This window comes from Papilio xuthus, unplaced genomic scaffold (genome assembly GCF_000836235.2).
Source record: "Papilio xuthus unplaced genomic scaffold, Pxut_1.1 DF825858.1, whole genome shotgun sequence".
In the NCBI taxonomy this organism is placed as follows: Eukaryota; Metazoa; Arthropoda; class Insecta; order Lepidoptera; family Papilionidae; genus Papilio; species Papilio xuthus.
Window position 1 is genome coordinate 476293 of NW_013532791.1, and position 18854 is coordinate 495146.

Here is an 18854-nt window from a genome sequence, read left to right on the forward strand (position 1 = left end):
ATAACTTAATTAAAAGCCTATATGTCCCTCCAGACTATGTTCTACAGTTATGCTAAATTAGCTGTCGCCCGCGACTCCGTCCGCACGGATTAAAATAAAACATCATTAGTAAGTAGCCTATGTGTTTTGCCAGACTAAATTATATATCTATGCCAAATTTCAGCGAGATCTATTCAGCCTTTCTGGAGATACCTTCAAACAAAGATCCATCCACCCATCGAAACATTCGCATTTATAATATTCGTAAGAAGTATGATAACTAAGATTATATAGGATGTCCCAAAAGGTTACGTACAGTCAGCGTCATAAAGATCGTAACAGAGAAGATATGCAAATATATAGGTACACCGAAAGTCAATTATATCGGTACAACAAAAGTCCTCAAATTAATAGATACATTCACCCTGCTCAAATACATCGGTACATACACAGCGTCAAATATATGAGTACATGCAAGGTGCCCATAAATATCGTAGCAACCACAGCGTCATAAGTAACGAAGCAGTCAAGGTGTGCAAAAATATCGTAACATTTGACAAAATTGAACTCTATCTCTATACCCTTGTAGTACAATTTTGAATAAACTGCTTCTGTTAAAATCTTTTTTGTTTTGTTTGCCCCAGAAGGTGTAAAAGTTTTAAGTTTTTAAAAATGCCATTTTTTTTAATACCCAGACGGGAATTTTTATTTTATTTTTCTGGTGACCCTTGTGACCACCCCTATCATCCCCCTTCCTATGTACGTAACCTTTTGGAACATCCTGTATATTTAACAACTACTATCTGCACCGGGAGCCAACCGAAGTTACAAGAGGCACTCCTGAATTGGAAACACCAGTTGCAGGCCGCTGGCCTAGTGTTGAGTGTTGCAAAGACCCAGTACATGTCCTTTAACAATCCAAATTTAAGCGACCCCCGGCCGATTCCTTTATCACGTATCACTTATCGTCAATTAGCCACCATGTGCGATAAATATGAATATCTGGAAGGTATGATGCACATCTCTGGGAACCTGGAATGCAACATTCAACACCGAATAGCCGCAGCGTGGCAAAAATGGCGAGAATTAACTGGTGTTACTTGCGACAGAAGAATGCCAGTGAAACTCGAGGGTTTGGTTTTAAGTCCATGATAAGACCAGTCCTCATGTACGGCAGTGAAACGTGGGCCGTAACACAAAAGAACGTGAATACCATTCAAGTTGCTGAAATGAAGATCCTGAGATGGATGTGCGGCGTCAGCAGGCTCGATAAGATCCGCAACGAGTTCGTGCGAGGCAGCCTCGGTGTGCGCGACATCGCCGACAAGATGCAGGAGAGTAGGCTGCGATGGTATGGTCATGTAAGGAGGAGGCCGCCAGACTACATCGGTAATTTAGCACTGTAACTTTCCCTCCCTGGTCGCAGATCCAGAGGCAGACCCAAAACGAGATGGAAAGATGTAGTAATAAAAGACATGAGTGAGTGCCAAGTCTCAGAAGAAGATGTCATGGACAGAGCGAAGTGGAAGAGACGGATTTTTTTTTCGGAAATTTATTGTAGCGTTAAATTATAGCATCATTAAATCAATTTATTTAATTGACCTTGAATTGTTAAACAGTGTTGCTATGCGTGTTTTAGTGAGGCAATATTTCCATTTAGGAACCTCAGCGTTTTCAATACTAATAACGTATAATTTAGTTAAAGGAATACTTTAGAGGACTATTTTTTATAGAAGACAAATAAAACGCCAATCCACAGACATAACATATTAATTATCTGAAGATTTTGCTAAACATTTCTATCTATAATATTAAAGGAAAGTTGAGTTGTCAATTATACAAACAACTACCTATTTATTTATGTCAAACAAAAACTTAAATTAATGAAACATCTATATCAACTAGAAAATTTAGCAAAAAATGGTGTTATTACTAGCGAAACATTTTAAAATTCTGTGAATCCTAGAGTATTGCGAAGTTGTATTGCGATGCGTCATGGCGGCTGCACACGGCCGGCGGCCGGCGTCGCTGTGTCTAGCGGCAACATGCGAGAAAGAGATGCAACATACCTGGTTTAATACGTGCGAAAGAAATGGAGAACGTTATACAATTAATGCATAATAAAGTCTGTCTCTGTCTAACAAAATGTGTTAGAGGGAGTGAGTTAATGCGTTGCATTTCAAGGTCAGAACGTCCTTCAATCGACTCAGGGAGAAGGGTTACCACGCTTCGGCCTTTATTGGACACCACCCGTATTTTACAACGACATGAGTCAGAACTGCGCAAAACTTAACGCATATAAATACCTATTCACTTTAATAGCTTAACTGTTTAATTAATTTTAACGGAATATTTAGTATATTAATATTAAATAATTTCTCTCCAAAGTTTCTTCACCTCATTTTTAATCTTACAGTATTAAATAAAATTAAGATGACACGTAAAATTTACTATGATAAGTTTAATACTACCGGCAATAGATGCGCATATAATATCCAGAGCGATAAAATCCTATGGTTACCATCTTGGGTAGCCATTTGCAATTGTAATGGCGGGTACGGATATCAATTGACAGATCATTAGGCATGAACATGAACAATTGTACAAATGTATAGCAACACTACCATATAAGATTATAGCTTTGTGTCTTATATAATTACATCGAACGTAGTTAGTCTATTTAAATGTTATTAGGACAGATTAATTAATAATTCTTACAAGCGAACGATGATTAAATAAAACGGCAGTGTCTAATCGTTTCTTAATGTATTTTTGTAATTTAAAATTTGGTAATTTATTATTTTATCTGCCAAATAAACTTGACCCGAATCTTGTTAATTTCTAACCAACTTCCATATAAAAATTAGACAAGTCTTTTTCAGAATAATCTGACAGCAGGAAATGGGTTTAATTTTAATTGTAATTTTTATTAATAAAATATAATCTATGAGCAAGATAATAGTCGTTATAAACCTCTATTTTAAACCACTACAAGTGTTCTATTGAATTTATCGTCTTCAACAGCTAACATCTTAACTTCTATTGTAAAGGTGACCACCTGTTACCGTGGACTAATCCTGTTTAATCTATAATCACAAAAGGTGCCCCTCTGCACGACGAGACGAAAAAATATTCTATGACAAGCTAGTGATGTTGCCATTTATAAATCAGACCTTTGTAATATTAGGGAAAGTATCGATGATTTTACTTATCGATAGTTATTTTTTAAATAAATGAAAAACAATAACAAAGCGAACCTCTGCAATGCCTTAATAATGGTTATAACATTTAAATCAGCACTTTTATCATATTCTATTACTTACTAGTTGTCGCCCGTGACTCCTGTCGTCCGCACGGCTTTTAAAAGTGCATAGTCAGTAGCCTATGTGTACTTCCAGACAATGTTCTACATTTATGCCGAATAGCAAGGTCCATGCAGATTCAGCATTCTGGAGAAAGACGCAAACAAACATCCATCCATCCATCCAAACATTCTGATTTATAATATTTGTTCACGCGCAAATAAAAAGTACAATGTTATCAAAAAATATAAGTTTCGTTCTAAAAGGACTAGATGGCGCTGCGATATTTAAATGAACGCAAGCGTTTTGTTTTACAGTTGTGTTGTGATTACGCTTAACGCTTATTAAACGACTGATCCACCCGACCTTATTATGCTTCATTTATACAGGTCCCGGAGCTTTGTCGCTTCGTGTATAAAATTAGTAAGATACAGTAAAATATCGATTAGGAGTGTGTACAGCACTAGTGACAAGTTACGACAAGCTACTCATTTATTTTGCATAATTCACGCTAATTTGTATCTTATGCCGTTGTGATAACGTACAGTATTCTAAAGTTATTACAGAAAGACATTTTTTGCGACGAAACCAAACTCTGGTACTTGCGAGTTTCGAATCGTATTTTTTGCGGTGACACGTTTATATTGATTTCTTATGCGGGACACACCTAGCGAATACTATTTTTTTGTTACTAGTTTTTGCTTATACATTAATGTTTTGTGTATGTAAGAGTCACGTAAGTTACTGGTTCGATCCTTCCGTAATATCCATGAATATACGTGAAGTAAACCCATCGCTCTCCTGTACGTAGGGTTACCATATCGCCAAACGTAATAGCCGGACAGCCAGAATGGCCGGACATTTGCGTAGAAAGGTGGACCCTATATTATTGAGGATATTATCTCAGTATTAATTAGGTACGACAAAAAATATCTGTAAAAAGCCGAACAAAACCGGACAACTCCGACACTGTTTATTTTTGCCGGACACGCAATTAAAACGTCAGGATTTACCGGACGTCTGGCTACGCTACCTGTACGTATACTAATCCATAGCCTGTAGTTGGTTGGGTACACTTATTTTTATAATCTATGGTTGGTTCGCAACAACTATCACCTAACTATTATCAGCGGCTATTAGCAGACGTCTTCAATACGGAAGAGAGACATACTCAAGTTATAATATGTAGATAAGATAATGTGTCCTCGCTTAGCATGGAGTGGCGTCACAACAAAATATATAGATGGAAGGATGGATGGATGTTTTCTTGAAGATATCTCTATACTGATTGTTTGGATCTTGCTGAAATTTGGCATAGATGTAGAACATAGTCTGGAAGAATACATTGGCTACTTACTTTTTTAATTTCGGCGCGGACGGTGTCGCATGCGACAGCTAAAATATAGATAGATCGAAGAATGGATGGATGCTTGTTTGAATGTATCTTCAGAAAGGCTGAAATTTAGTATAGATATGGAACATATAAATAATACAATAATAATAATTTTAGTTTTTGTTTAGAGTGGTAGAGCCCGCTTTAACATCTTTGCACGAATCGGCCCGGCTCGCCTGGTGAAATACCACGACCACACAGAAGACACGCGTCAAGTGGAAGCTATTCCGCGTTTCGTCTGATGAGTGTGCGTCCCGGAGGCCTTCTTTAGTCCTCTTTCCCTTCCCACCCTTTTCTTATAAGGAAAGGATGGGAGGTGGAAGTGGACTTTCCGGATGAGAGGATGCATGGAAAGGGAAAATATTTTCTTTCTGTGCATCCTCTCCTCCATCGATTAAAGATAGGCAACGCATATGCAATTGCGTATGTCTATGGGCAACGATCACTTCGCTATTTCAGCGATTTCAGGTGACGGTCGCTCGTTTGCCACCTTATGATATATAAAAAAAATACATTTATACTGTTTAAGTAAATATTCAATGAATCTGAATAAATTAATTGGTAATTTAATCAACTTCATTTGTTTTAAGTAGCAAGTATTGCCCTTGTCCTAGGTCAGCTGCGCCGCTAGTCATAAGCAAACACTGACAGATGACGTCATGCTATACAAGTACCAACAGCGGTCACCTTTCTGTACATAACTTAGGAATAGTTATTTTAGAATAAAATAGAATCGATTTTATTGAATTACTTGTTTAATATTATTTTGGGTGTCCACTGCCACAATATCTATACAGGATGTCCCAAAAGGTTACGTACATAGGAAGGGGGATGATAGGGGTGGTCACAAGGGTCACCAGAAAAATAAAATAAAAAGTCCCCTCTGGATGTGATGTGGATGGATGGATGGATGGACTCCACTAATTATTTTTTTTATATATCCACGCAGACGGAGTCGCGGGCGACAGCTAGTTTATATATTAAATACATGTTCCACTATAGATGCTAGTAAAAATAGAATTAAATTAATAAATCAAAATAATTATATGTGGCCAAAACACTCGTAGTCATGGATGAAAATTTATAATGCAACGTCTTTTTTATAATTTTGTTTTTCGTAAAACGAGATTGCATTGTTAATAATTGTTAACACTTCGTTTTAAATATATTCAGTATTTATTTTTGAGTTCTTTTTCGATTTTGAATTTCATATAACCTTTAAAATTATGTACTTATTCAGTATTCATATTATTTATGGTTCTCTGCTTTATATTTGTCTTCAATTTGTTAATAATCTTATTATGATGATATCTGATTCATGTTCGTACAATAATATCCCGCCTGCCAATAGACTCCGGCAGGCAGAATGTCACAGTATCAAAAAGTGTTGCCATGTCATATCTATTTTTTTTTTTAATATAAAAAGTGTCGTAAAGTACACTAATTACCACAGATTCAACGCAAAACAATTGTAAAGTAGCTAATTTAGCCTCTTTATTTGTTAAGAAGCCATGTTCATTTACGAAACTAAACCACCGCGCCCACATAGCGCTATAAAACGCTAAGCGGCAACCTCGCAAATCAAATCTGTTCGCTTCTCTTTCGCTTTGCTAGCTTTGTCTCGCTTCGTGTCGCCTCGTGTCGCGCAGTATCGCCGCGGCATCGCACCGTGAGGTCGCGTCATGACAGCCTCGAGAGAGTACCGTGAGAAACTTATCGACGAGGTTAAGAAATACCCAGTGTTGTACGACACACGACACGAGAATCACAGAGATATAGACGTCAGGGATCGCTGTTGGACTGAGATATCAAAGCGACTGGGCGCTAATTGTAAGCTTATTGTGTGCAACAAACCTATTTACTTGTTATTTTTGCTCGCGATAATTTCACAAATAGATTGTATAGCATTCATTGTTTATAAAAGGTTCTAAATTGTATAGTATTATTTTAAGAATATAGAAAGCTATAGACTTCGCTATGGTTATTGTTGAATGTAGAGGTCGCTGTAATCGGCTAGGATTTCATGTTTAGAAAGATGGTCATGTGCAAAAATTAAATGTTAAACACATCTATGTATAGAAATTTTTATAACCTATTTGAATGACAATACGTAAGATGAAAATATTTATAATTTGTACGTACCTACGTTTGCAATATCACGAATAATAGGTATGAGAATTAATTAACACCTACATTTGGACCGAGCTAAACAAGTTTGCATATTTTTTGTTAAGTTTCTTGCTGTAATATTATAATTATAGATTAAGTTATATAAGCTGTGATTATTATATAGTCTGTAAACGAACCCACAATTAATAAGTGGTATGAATTATAATATAAAAATATTAACAAAAAAATTTAAGTTATCAAACTACTATCGCCATCTAGTGACAGTTGACGACAAAAAATGCAAACAGGTTATGTTTGCAGCATGCAGCCGTTTTGGAGATACCTTCTAACAACCATCGATCCATCCATCTAAACATTCGCATATATAATTTTAATGAGATTTAAGATAGTTTTTTTTTATTATAAATTATTTTTTAAACAGATTTTATTACGAAACTATAATTTTTTAATATCAAGTATATGTTTTAGGTGAAATTTTAAAACGGGAATGGAAAATATTGCGGGACTCTTTGCGGCAGGCGCTCAAGAAGTCTAGAAAAGGGACGAGGACTAAAGCTGGTCTGCCGTGCAAGAAATGGCGCTTCCAGAATCGGATGTCATTTGTATTACCACATATGATGATACGAGAGTAAGGAATTATATAACCAGCTATCGCTCACGATTCCATCCATGCGGAATTAAGAAAAAACTTAATTAGTAGCCTATGTGTTCCTCCAGACTATGCTGTATTTTAATTACAAATTTCACCAAGATCCATGGAGCTGTTCTGTAGATAACTTCAAACAAACATCCATCCGTCTATCTAAACATACGCATTTATAATATTAGTAAGATTAAAATAATTTTACGATCGATTTCAAGGATTGAATATTAATTACTATGGTAAGGACAATCGCTTAGTCGAAAGAAGTTCTTAACTATAAATGAATAAAGAAATTAAAACTTATTTTAACAGGGACAACAGAACAGCGATAGAAGATAGTAAAATCGATGATATGGAGATGCAATCCGAAGCTGAACAGGAGTTATGGGAGCCTAGTACATCAGACAACGACTCCTTAGATTTATTCTTTGCCAGCGTCTGTCAGAGTACAAAACGTTTGCCCACAAAATACCAGAACCAGATAAAAAAGCAAGTTTTAGATATACTACTACGTGTTGAAGAGGAACATGATAATGAATCTAGTTTAATACAAGAAACTAAAACAGAACGTTTGGGACATACATGACGAAAATAATCCGAGTTTAACATAGTTCAAGTTCGTGTACAAGAGTGACATACTGTACTGACTTTCATTTGGCGAGGTCTTGACACATTTTTTCTAGATCCGTTAAAAACTGCTACGCTAAGGCGGACTTAATAGACAATTAGAATACAACTAAAGGAGTGTTTACACTGCACTTGTTTTTATTCATCATCAGCTCACTATATGTCCCCACTGAGGGGCTCGGAGCCTACCCTATGTGCAGGTTGCATCACGATGTTTTCCTTCACCGTAAGAACGTCAGATAAATCTACATATGTAAATCGAAAAACATTGGTACATGGCGGGATTCGAACTTAGGACCTGCAGATTGCAAGTCAAGTGCTTGACTCCTGTACTACCGACGCTTGTTTGAAACCGAATTCAAAAAGGAGGTTCTTAATTTGTCTGTATATTTTTTGTTCGTCGATAACTCCGCCCCTAGTTGTCAGTTTTTCATAATTCTTTTTATGTTAATGTTCCAATTTGTAATTATAGGTTATAATATGTAGAGATAAAATAGTATTAATTTAATATTATTAAATGGTATATTAAATTATTAGAATTTACAACGAAATGTTTAGTTGAATTTTTTATAATTAACTACATATCTATATTTAGAATATAATGTATTGATCTCAATTTAAAATAGTATTATAATAAATATAATTCAAGATTTTTTACTTATTTTTTTTATATCATAAGGTGGCGAACGAGCGAGCGGCCACCTGAAATCGCTGAATAACGAAGTGACCGTTGCCCATAGACATACGCAATTGCATATGCGTTGCCTACCTTTAATCGACGGAGGAGAGGATGCACAGAAAGAAAATATTTTCCCTTCCCATGCATCCTCTCATCCGGAAAGTCCACTTCCACTTCCCATCCTATCCTTATAAGGAAAAGGGTGGGAAGGGAAAGAGGACTAAATTAGGCCTCCGGGACGCACACTCATCAGACGAAACGCGGAATAGCTTCCACTTGACGCCTGTCTTCTGTGTGGTCGTGGTATTTCACCGGGCGAGCCGGGCCAATTCGTGCGAGGATGTTAAAAGACACAGAATACGACAAGAATGTTAAGGAAAGAAAGTCGGGCATAAAGAAAGAGTTGTATAAACTAAGTAGCTGTCGCCCGCAACGTAAATAATAAAAACGTAATTAGTAGCCCATTTGTTCATCTAGACTGTGTTCCATGTCTATGCCAAATTTCAGCGGTGTCCATGCAACCGTTCTGGAGATATCTTCCAACAAACATCAATCCATTCATACATCTAAACATTCGCATTATAATATTAGTAATTGATTTAGATTCCGGTACTTTTAAAAATATTTAGAAGTTAATTGTTTGATAAAAATAATTAATTTGTTTGGCATTTACTTAACATTATAAAAAACCTTTGAATCAGATTCTCATTATAATACATTAAAACTTTTTAAAATTTCAAGGAAATTTCTACGTAAAACTTGACTAATTAATTCTCCTCAATAAACGAAAGTAAGTGATTAAAATTGTTAACAAGAAGATTGAAACAAAGAAGTCGTTAGAAGTGAAACTTGCGACGGAAAGTAAAGACATAAAAGTTTATAAAACGACTCCGGACAAAAGCAGAGAGCCGGGAGCTCTTTGTCTTGTTTAATTTATATCCCCCTAGCCACCGCCCTCTGCCGGCGGGTAACTGCAGATGTATATACGATAAAAGAATAACAGTTCACTTCTCTTTAAAAAAAAAAGGGATTTTATAATTGTTTCCTATGTTACATATAAATATTCATCATCATCAGCTTAGTACACGTCTCCACCGAGGGGCTCGGAGCCTACTTAAGGGTGATTAGGCCATAGTCAACCACGCTGGCCCAGTGCGGGTTGGTTTTCACACATATCTTTGAATTTCTTCTCAGATATGTGCAGGTTGCATCACATTGTTTTCCTTCACCGTAAGAACATCAGATAAATGTACATATGTAAATCGGAAATCGAAAACACATTGGTACATGGCGGGATTCGAACCCAGGCCCTTCAGATTACAAGTCAAGTGCTTGACCCCTAAGCCTCCGACGCTCTCAAAGCTCAAAGAAATCTTACTGATGAATATTTGTTAGAAGGTATCTCCGGAACGGCTTACCTTGATGAAATTTGACATAAATATAGAACATAGTCTTCTTCTTGAGGTGCCTCTCCGACTAGCGAAGGTTGGCGTAGTCGCAAGTTAAATAATTTAACGACCTACTTTCAATTGCTGAAATAATTACATTTAAATAATGTAATCATAACCGATTCAAAATAAACACAAAACAACAGTTTAAAAATCAATTCTCTACTTTAATTTAAATCGTAAAATTACGACCTACATTCAATACTAAGCGCAGTTTTAGATGTAATAAAACAAATATACATTAACGACGGGGCGTCGATTGCGTTTAGCTAGGGTGACAATAAATGCCCCATAAATAATGGAGGCACGCGCCCGAAACGTGCGTGAATCATCGCCAACTTCCGGCGCGAACTGGCGAATACAGTGGGACTGGTGAATGGCGATATATTATTTATTCTTTCACCACAGTCACTGCACCAACCCTAGATGTCAACGCAATCCAGGATGTCGCTCGTTATTTTTATGTTTCGTTAAATAAAGCTATCTTTTAAATGTTGAATTAAGTTTTATGTATGAGTTTAAATGACATAGAACAGATTTTTATTCACATAATTTGTTATTTCTTACCAATTGTATACTGTTTCACACAGCAACTGCAGTTTTAATACTCTTTTATTGATTATGTCACGTGAACAATATCGTATGACCTTGGAAAAAAATAATAGTTACTGTGTATTAATCTTGAATCTTTCTGACTTTAAATTTATTTTATAATATAATATCTTACTAATGTTAAAGTTTAGATTTATGTATAGATGTTTGTTATAAGGTATCTGTAGAACAGATTAACGGATTTCAATCAAATTTGGCATAGATGTAGAACATATCTCCTCCTCATCTTTTCCTTCCCACTCTCTTTCTTATAAGAAAAGGATGGGAAATGGAAGTGGACTATCCGGATGAGAGAATGCATGGAAAGGGAAAATATTTTCTTTCTGTTCACCCTTTCCTCCGTCGATTAAAGGTAGGCAACGCATATGCAATTGCGTATGTCTATGGGCAACGGTCTCCTCGCTATTTTAGCGATTTCAGGTGGCCGCTCGATCGTTTGCCACCTTTTGACATAAAAAAAAATAGTCTGGAAGAACACATAGGCAACTAATTTAGTTTTTATTAATACCGTCGCGCGCGGAGACTTGGGCTACAGCTAGCGATGCATAAAGAGGAAAATATACATGATACGATGGGAGAAAGACAAGGTATAGTGTGACCAGGATGTAATATAATAAACGAACAAATACTAATACTTCAAACATTAAAAACTAAACAAATAACATATACAAAACCTATGTTATTACGTATAATTCTAGTGTTAGCAGTAATCAAAGCTTGATTTGCCATGTCTGTGTTCATTACAGGATCAATTTCTCATCTTCCCGACGATTTATAACGTACCAGCGCTAATAAATCAATCCCACGAACATAACTTGCCTCCCCGTGGATTGACAAATACATAACTATAGATTATATAAGAAACAATGGAAGAACGTCAAATACGTTTTAGGACGTTCTCTTTATTGACAAACGAATGGAAACCCTTAAATTAACGCTGTGAAAGGGTTCTAGGCTGAAATTTTATAGTTTTTCATTGCCAAAACACAAAAAACTGAGGAATTAGACCTACTTCTTTATAAAGTCAGCTAAAATGTAAGACAAAATTTTATTTTGCTTTTAATTTCTTTAGAGTTGCTTATATAAGAAAATGCTATAAATTAATAATAAAGCCATGAATAGTAGAAACTAATATAATTGTTTTTAAGTAGTATTAGTCTCGACTAATGGATTTTTTCAAAACATTTGTGCAAATAAATATTTATACTGCCGTCTCTCTCATTCTTTGAAGAAAAATAGAAATAGCAATATGTTTCAATTCCGATGTGACAGTGTATCACACGGTTAGGTTTTGTGACGACGGTTGTGATCCGATAGCTTTTTGTACGTGACTGTGCAAAGATTTCCCGGAAAGTGAATGGATTCATACATATTGTATGTTGAATCGCCGCGCCGTGTGAAGGGGCTCTTATCAGCCGTGCATATTTCAAGAGACATGGCTCCGGGTAAGGGGGATTATTCGTAAACTTTTGGAAAGGATTGTAATGCGCTAGAGTAGGCAAGTCGGGCAGATTATTCTAGTTCCAGACATGCCAAATGAAATTGCTACTATTTGGTAATATTTAAAATTGCTCGTCTAGCGTATTTTTTATTTAATCTACTTTCGACTGAACTCGATACTAAGATGATATGGATTCGAAAGTTACGTTTTTAGGATCGAATCAATACAAAAATATATTTCTTTCTAAACTATTTATGTGATTTATTTTCTGTCGTACATCACTTTATATATAAGCCTAAAATTACTAACCGTGTGTTTCTGAGACTAAAATTCCCTGTCATATTTAACAAAACAGAGATGACAATATGTTTTAAAGGGCGGTTTTTGTCTCAGAAAATCACGATAAGTAACTTGTTATTTTAACATTAGCTTATTAGGTATCAATTTTAACTCAAGTAGCTGACGCCCTGGACTCCGTCTTCACGGAATTAAAAAAAATAATAACAAGCCTATGTGTTCTTCCAGACTATGTTCTACATTTATGCCGAAATTTAACAAAATCCATTGAGCCATTTCAGAGATACCTTCAAACAAACATACATCTAAGCATTCGCATTTATAATATTAGTAAGAAGTAAGATTGAGTCATCTAAACTCTGTCACGTGTACATCAACGTGTTCCCCTTTGTCACGAAGAAACGTGCAAGTTCAAAGACCTCACAAACACTTATTTTTGCTATTAATAAAAAAAAGAAATACATTAAAAACTGCACAATTGCATATAAATTGCTGAACGGAGCCTAGTTTTTTTTAACTCTTGTATCCGGTAATTAATTAATTAAAGCATTTTTTTAAATGTCAGTCGTTTGCAAAATTAACATCAGCCTGACCTTTTTTCTCTGCGTTTTGTCAGCAAAGTACATACTACTCTTTTATATATCTCTATCAGCAGTTACATCTAAATTCACTACCTTCTTACGCATAATCTTCCATACAATCCGTCCATACAATACACGGTCTTTCTCTACCTTTGTACCAACTCAATATAAATATTTGTTTTTTTTTTATTGTATTCTATATCTTAATTATTTAAAATGTCATAGTTAAAAGTGTTATCATTGAATGATATACATTTAAAAATTATAGCTGTAAGCTCGTTGCGTCGAAGGCTCGGCCTCGGCTCCGCAGACCTCCTCCCCGCTATCGATCCCTAACCTACAGTGGCACCCACACTATCCTATTTCTATTAAACATAGTAAAATTATACGTTCAGTCTTAAATTTGATTCACTAACTCAAAGTAATGTTAGGAAGAAAATCCGACACTGTGCCGGTGTACTGGCACAACACTAGCCTTACTAAAATGTCGACGTTTATGTCTATAAACCTAACTTAAATACTTTGGGATATGTTATATGTATGAAAATGTATGAATACTATTCATCCATCTCTATAAATGCTGGATGGAATACTGTTAGTTCATTTAGACTAATTAAAGTCTGCTATAATTATTTTCAAATATCTTCGCAGCCCAAGGTCACCCGCGCGTTGCGCAGTGCTCTCCCCCCGCATCCCGCCACGCCAGCGCTATCTAAAATTGCGTTCTGAGCAACGATTCACACAAAGTTCAGAGCCGTCAAGACATCTGAAAACTACTATACTTATTTTTGTTTCATTTGTTATTACTAAACAAATGTTATCATACGATATAGCGATTATTACGTCATTTAGTTCCGTGTATGGCTGCCTTTATTCGCCTTAGTAACTAAAGGTACACGTCATGACCGATCAAATTACGGGCGAGAGTTTTCAAGCGACTTTCTCTATACAAGGTAACTTTCTCAATCATATCAACTTTGTTCTGCTGACGTTACCCAACTAACGACTCGTTACTAAACTTTTCTTTTGTCTACTCATGAATCTTATATATAACATTCTCGTGTCACAATTTTCGTTCCCATACTCCTCCGAAACGGCTTGACCGATTCTCATGAAATTTTGTGAGCATATTGAGTAGGTCTGAGAATCGGCCAACATCTATTTTTCATCCCCCAAAATGTATGCATGCAGTCTTATGCAATAAAGACGAGTATGAGCCATTTTTTTTTTCATGTTTGTTAAATTATTAAAAATCATAACTAAGAATTACTAAGTAAGAACTAAAGGGGTCTTCGCATGTACTACGAATGGTCACCGAGGGGTTGGGAGAGGTCCTAAAAACTAAAAAAAAAATAGGTCACGTAGTATGGGTATGTTCCCTAATACGTTTTATCAGTGCCATCGAAATTTAATAAATAATCGAATCCCGACCCTCCTGCAGGAACGTAGGGTGGTCGACAATTTGCATTGTTCGCTTTTGATTTACGAATATTTTTATAGAAAAAGGTTTGGAGAATTTTTACGACTCCCATTTTGAATATTTATGGATTATTTGACAATTTCAATTTCCAGTTGAATTTGTCTTTTACATTTCTTTCCGTTCTTGTAATTAATGTTGCATAAAAAGTTAATGTAAAACTGAAATATCTCCTTTGTGTTACCCTAACTTACTGTGGGTTTCAGAGACCAAAATCCCCACGACATATATTATAATAATATTATCTCTGTTTTGTCAAAGATAAAAGACAGCGTTAACAATATGATTTTGGTGTCAAAAACCAAGGGTTAATAAGTATTCAAAGCATTTTTAGGGTTCCGTACCTCGAAAAGAAAAAAATGGAACCCTTTGTTGTCCGTCCGTCTGTCTGTCAAGACGCGTGAAGTAATCACGCTGGAATTTATTTTACTATTATGCAAAGAGATAAAGTCCGAAAGTGTGCACATAGCTATTTTATAAGACTAGCTGTCGGCCGCGACTGTCCGCGCGGAATTAAAATTAAAACTTAATTATTAGCATATGTGTTCTTTCAGGGTTCAACGTTAATTCAACAACATTCTGAAGATACTGTCAATACCATCCAGACATTTACATTTATAATATTAATAAGATATTCGACTGTGCGTGACAGATTACGTAAAGAGAAAAGGCTCTAGGTACAGACAACTAGACAGTATAACAAAGGATATTAACATGTATCTTTAAGTTTATTCAATGAGCTCTACCACTGTTAAATTTTATATTAACAGTGGTAGAGCCCCCTTTAACATCTTCACACGAATTGGACCGGCTCGCCCGGTGAAATACCACGACCACACAGAAGACAGGCGTCAAGTGGAAGCTATTCCGCGTTTCGTCTGATGAGTGTGCGTCCCGGAGGCCTAATTTAGTCCTCTTTCCCTTCCCACCCTTTTTCTTATAAGGAAACGCATATGCAATTGCGTATGTCTACGGTCACTTCGCTATTTCAGCGATTTCAGGTGGCCGCTCGCTCGTTTGTGACCTTATGATATAAAAAAAAATTAAACCTAACATATCTGTTCTTAGAAACTGCTTGTGCATTCGTCCCACTCACGGTCAGTTTCTGTACGAGATGTGAACATTTTTATCAGCACATATTTCCTATAAAATGCTAAAAGCTCTATTTTGAGAAAATTTATTTTTAAGAATCACTTATGTGATGTGACCACACTTACGATGATTATAACAAAAGTTTCACTATAAACTAAGCAGTGATATACATAAAAAAAAATCTAAATTTAGATATTTAACTATTGTCTTTAAGTGTGAAGTACATTGCTTCTGTTGCCCGCGACTCCGTCCGCGTGGATATATAAAAAACTTAATTAGTGTAGCCCACCCATCCATCCATCTAAACATTCGCATTTATATTATTCGTAAGTTGAATAAAAAGCAGCTCTTCAAGGCATAAATTCGAAAAAAAATGAATAAACAGTATTCTATATCCGTCTCCTGGCTCTAAGCTACCTCCTCACCAATTTCCAGCCATATCGGTAAAGCCGTTCTTCAGTTATAAATAGTGTAACTAACACGACTTTCTTTTATATATATAGATTATAATATGTTTTCTACAAGTATTTCAATAATCGAAAACCACAGAGCATATACCATGCAAAAACTAAACAACGAATTTTCATTTTTTTTTCACAAATATAAATATGACGTAAATACATTTTACTAATAATTCGCCAGAATAAAAAAACGGCTTACAATTTATGATATAATTTCTAGAAAAAGTAAAAAAAATGTCTTCATGAAGTATGGTCACCCTATTGTTTACCTTTCGCGATGTATATTTCGCGTTTCTCAGTAAATCTGTGAATCCATTAATTATTGGCACAAAACATTCATTCCGGACCACTAGAGGGCGTTGCTCAAAAACGAGATATTTTCGAGTTGAAGAAACAAACATTTTATACAAATTAATTTATTATTTCTTATTATATATACTTAAAAACATAATATTCTGATAATCAACTTTGTCTGTACGGCAGCCGTGGATTTTTTTACTGCCATCTATGAATGCTCGAATGAAATTACATAATTTATTTTCTCCCTCCTTTTACTATTGGAAGACAAAGCCATATTTACCTATAATATGTGCACTTTTGTAGCTACAGTTAAAAACTTAATGGGTAAAATTAGGTAACCTAAAATTACGTATACTTTTATTTATTTTATTAGTATCATTGTATCTCTCTTTTGTGAACAGCTGAAATAAAAAAAACAGTGAATTTTAGCTTAAGAAATTCGTTAGCACAACTTCTTCATTAAAGCCTAGCAATAAGCTTCTGCACCTATAAATAAAATCGGGGAACGAGCGTTGAAATCGACTCACCGCTTGTGAGGCGAGAAGATTTTTATCTCCCTCTACACCTCCCAACCCCCGCCTTCCAACCCCGTCCCCTAAACTTCCCCTCCCCCGCGATATAAATAGTCGTCCTCGCTCACTGCCAAGGTCGTCCCCGATCGATACCAACTCTCCCCAACCTCCCCTGCCGTTTTGCTTTGGGAAATTGATTTTTTGTCGCTCTTACTCTGATAAAAACTATCGTAACTCGATTGTTTTTCTATCAGATTACGTTTATGTTAGCGGGTTTACATGCGTAACATGTTAAAGCACTGCATTAGGGGAGATACGGCAACAATGATGTGTATTGCTTCTGTGATAAATTCAAATCAATTATTGCACTTTAAAGTGAGAGTGGAGTGGACTGTTTTATGCTATAAAATTATGCAATCAACATGTTACTCATAAATCAACTGGCTGTCTAGTAGCTAATTAAGAATAATAATAGCGTACGTGTTCTTCCAGGCTATGGTCTACATCTGTGCGGAATTTCAACGAGATCCATACAGCCGCTTTGGAGATACCTTCTAACAAATATAATATAATAGTAAGAAGTACCTTGTTAGTTGTGTAATTAACTATAGATTCTCGACTTAACAGGTTAATTGAATAGATTTTATTTTTAACGTATACTTTTAAGGAATTGGGAAAGTATTTGATATACACATAATTGATTTTTAATTATTTACGCATAATAACATACACTTTTATACATTTTAACACTTTGTATACTTTGTACACTTTGTACACTTTGTACACTTTGTACACTTTGTACACTTTGCACACTTTGTATACTTCGTACACTTCGTGCACTTTGTACACTTTGTATACTTTGTACACTTTGTATACTTTGTATACTTCGTACACTTCGTACACTTTGTACACTTTGTATACTTTGTACACTTTGTATACTTTGTATACTTTGTACACTTTGTACACTTTGTATACTTTGCACACTTTGTATACTTTGTATACTTCGTACACTTTGTATACTTTGTACACTTTGTATACTTTGTACACTTTGTATACTTCGTGCATTTTGTATACTTTGTATACTTTGTACACTTTGTACACTTTGTACACTTTGTATACTTTGTACACTTTGTATACTTTGTATACTTTGTATACTTTGTACACTTTGTACACTTTGTATACTTCGTACACTTCGTACACTTTTTACACTTTGTACACTTTGTACACTTTGTATACTTTGTACTTTGTACACTTTGTATACTTTGTACACTTTGTACACTTTGTATACTTCGTACATTTTGTATACTTTGTATACTTCGTACACTTTTTACTTCGTGCACTTTGTACACTTTGTATACTTTGTATACTTTGTACACTTCGTGCACTTTGTACACTTTGTATACTTTGTATACTTCGTACACTTCGTGCACTTTGTACACTGTGTATACTTCGTACACTTTGTATACTTTGTATACTTTGTACACTGTGTATACTTTGTATACTTCGTAAACTTTGTACACTTTGTATACTTTGTATACTTTGTACACTTTGTATACTTTGTATACTTCGTACACTTTGTACACTTTGTATACTTTGTACACTTTGTATACTTCGTACACTTTGTACACTTTGTATACTTCGTACACTTTTTACTTCGTGCACTTTGTATACTTTGTACACTTTGTATTCTTTGTATACTTTGTATACTTTGTACACTTTGTATACTTTGTACACATTGTATACTTTGTACACTTTGTATACTTTGTACACTTTGTATACTTTGTATACTTCGTACACTTTTTACTTCGTGCACTTTGTACACTTCGTTCACTTTGTACACTTTGTATACTTCGTACACTTTGTATACTTTGTACACTTTG

At 35.3% G+C, this 18854-nt stretch overlaps 2 protein-coding genes across 2 annotated transcripts; both read left to right on the forward strand.

Annotated features, from left to right (window-relative positions):
- Positions 1-1055: 1055 nt before the first annotated feature.
- Positions 1056-1385, forward strand: LOC106125595 (uncharacterized). Its single transcript, XM_013322866.1, has one exon. The coding sequence runs from the start codon at positions 1056-1058 to the stop codon at positions 1383-1385; it is 330 nt and encodes a 109-aa protein (XP_013178320.1).
- A 4923-nt stretch (positions 1386-6308) lies between these two features.
- LOC106125606 (transcription factor Adf-1) lies at positions 6309-8264 on the forward strand. The gene is made up of 3 exons (XM_013322880.1): positions 6309-6504; positions 7273-7432; positions 7760-8264. Exons 1-3 carry the CDS (start codon positions 6357-6359, stop codon positions 8031-8033), a joined length of 582 nt encoding a protein of 193 aa, XP_013178334.1. The 5' UTR covers positions 6309-6356; the 3' UTR covers positions 8034-8264.
- Positions 8265-18854: the final 10590 nt, after the last annotated feature.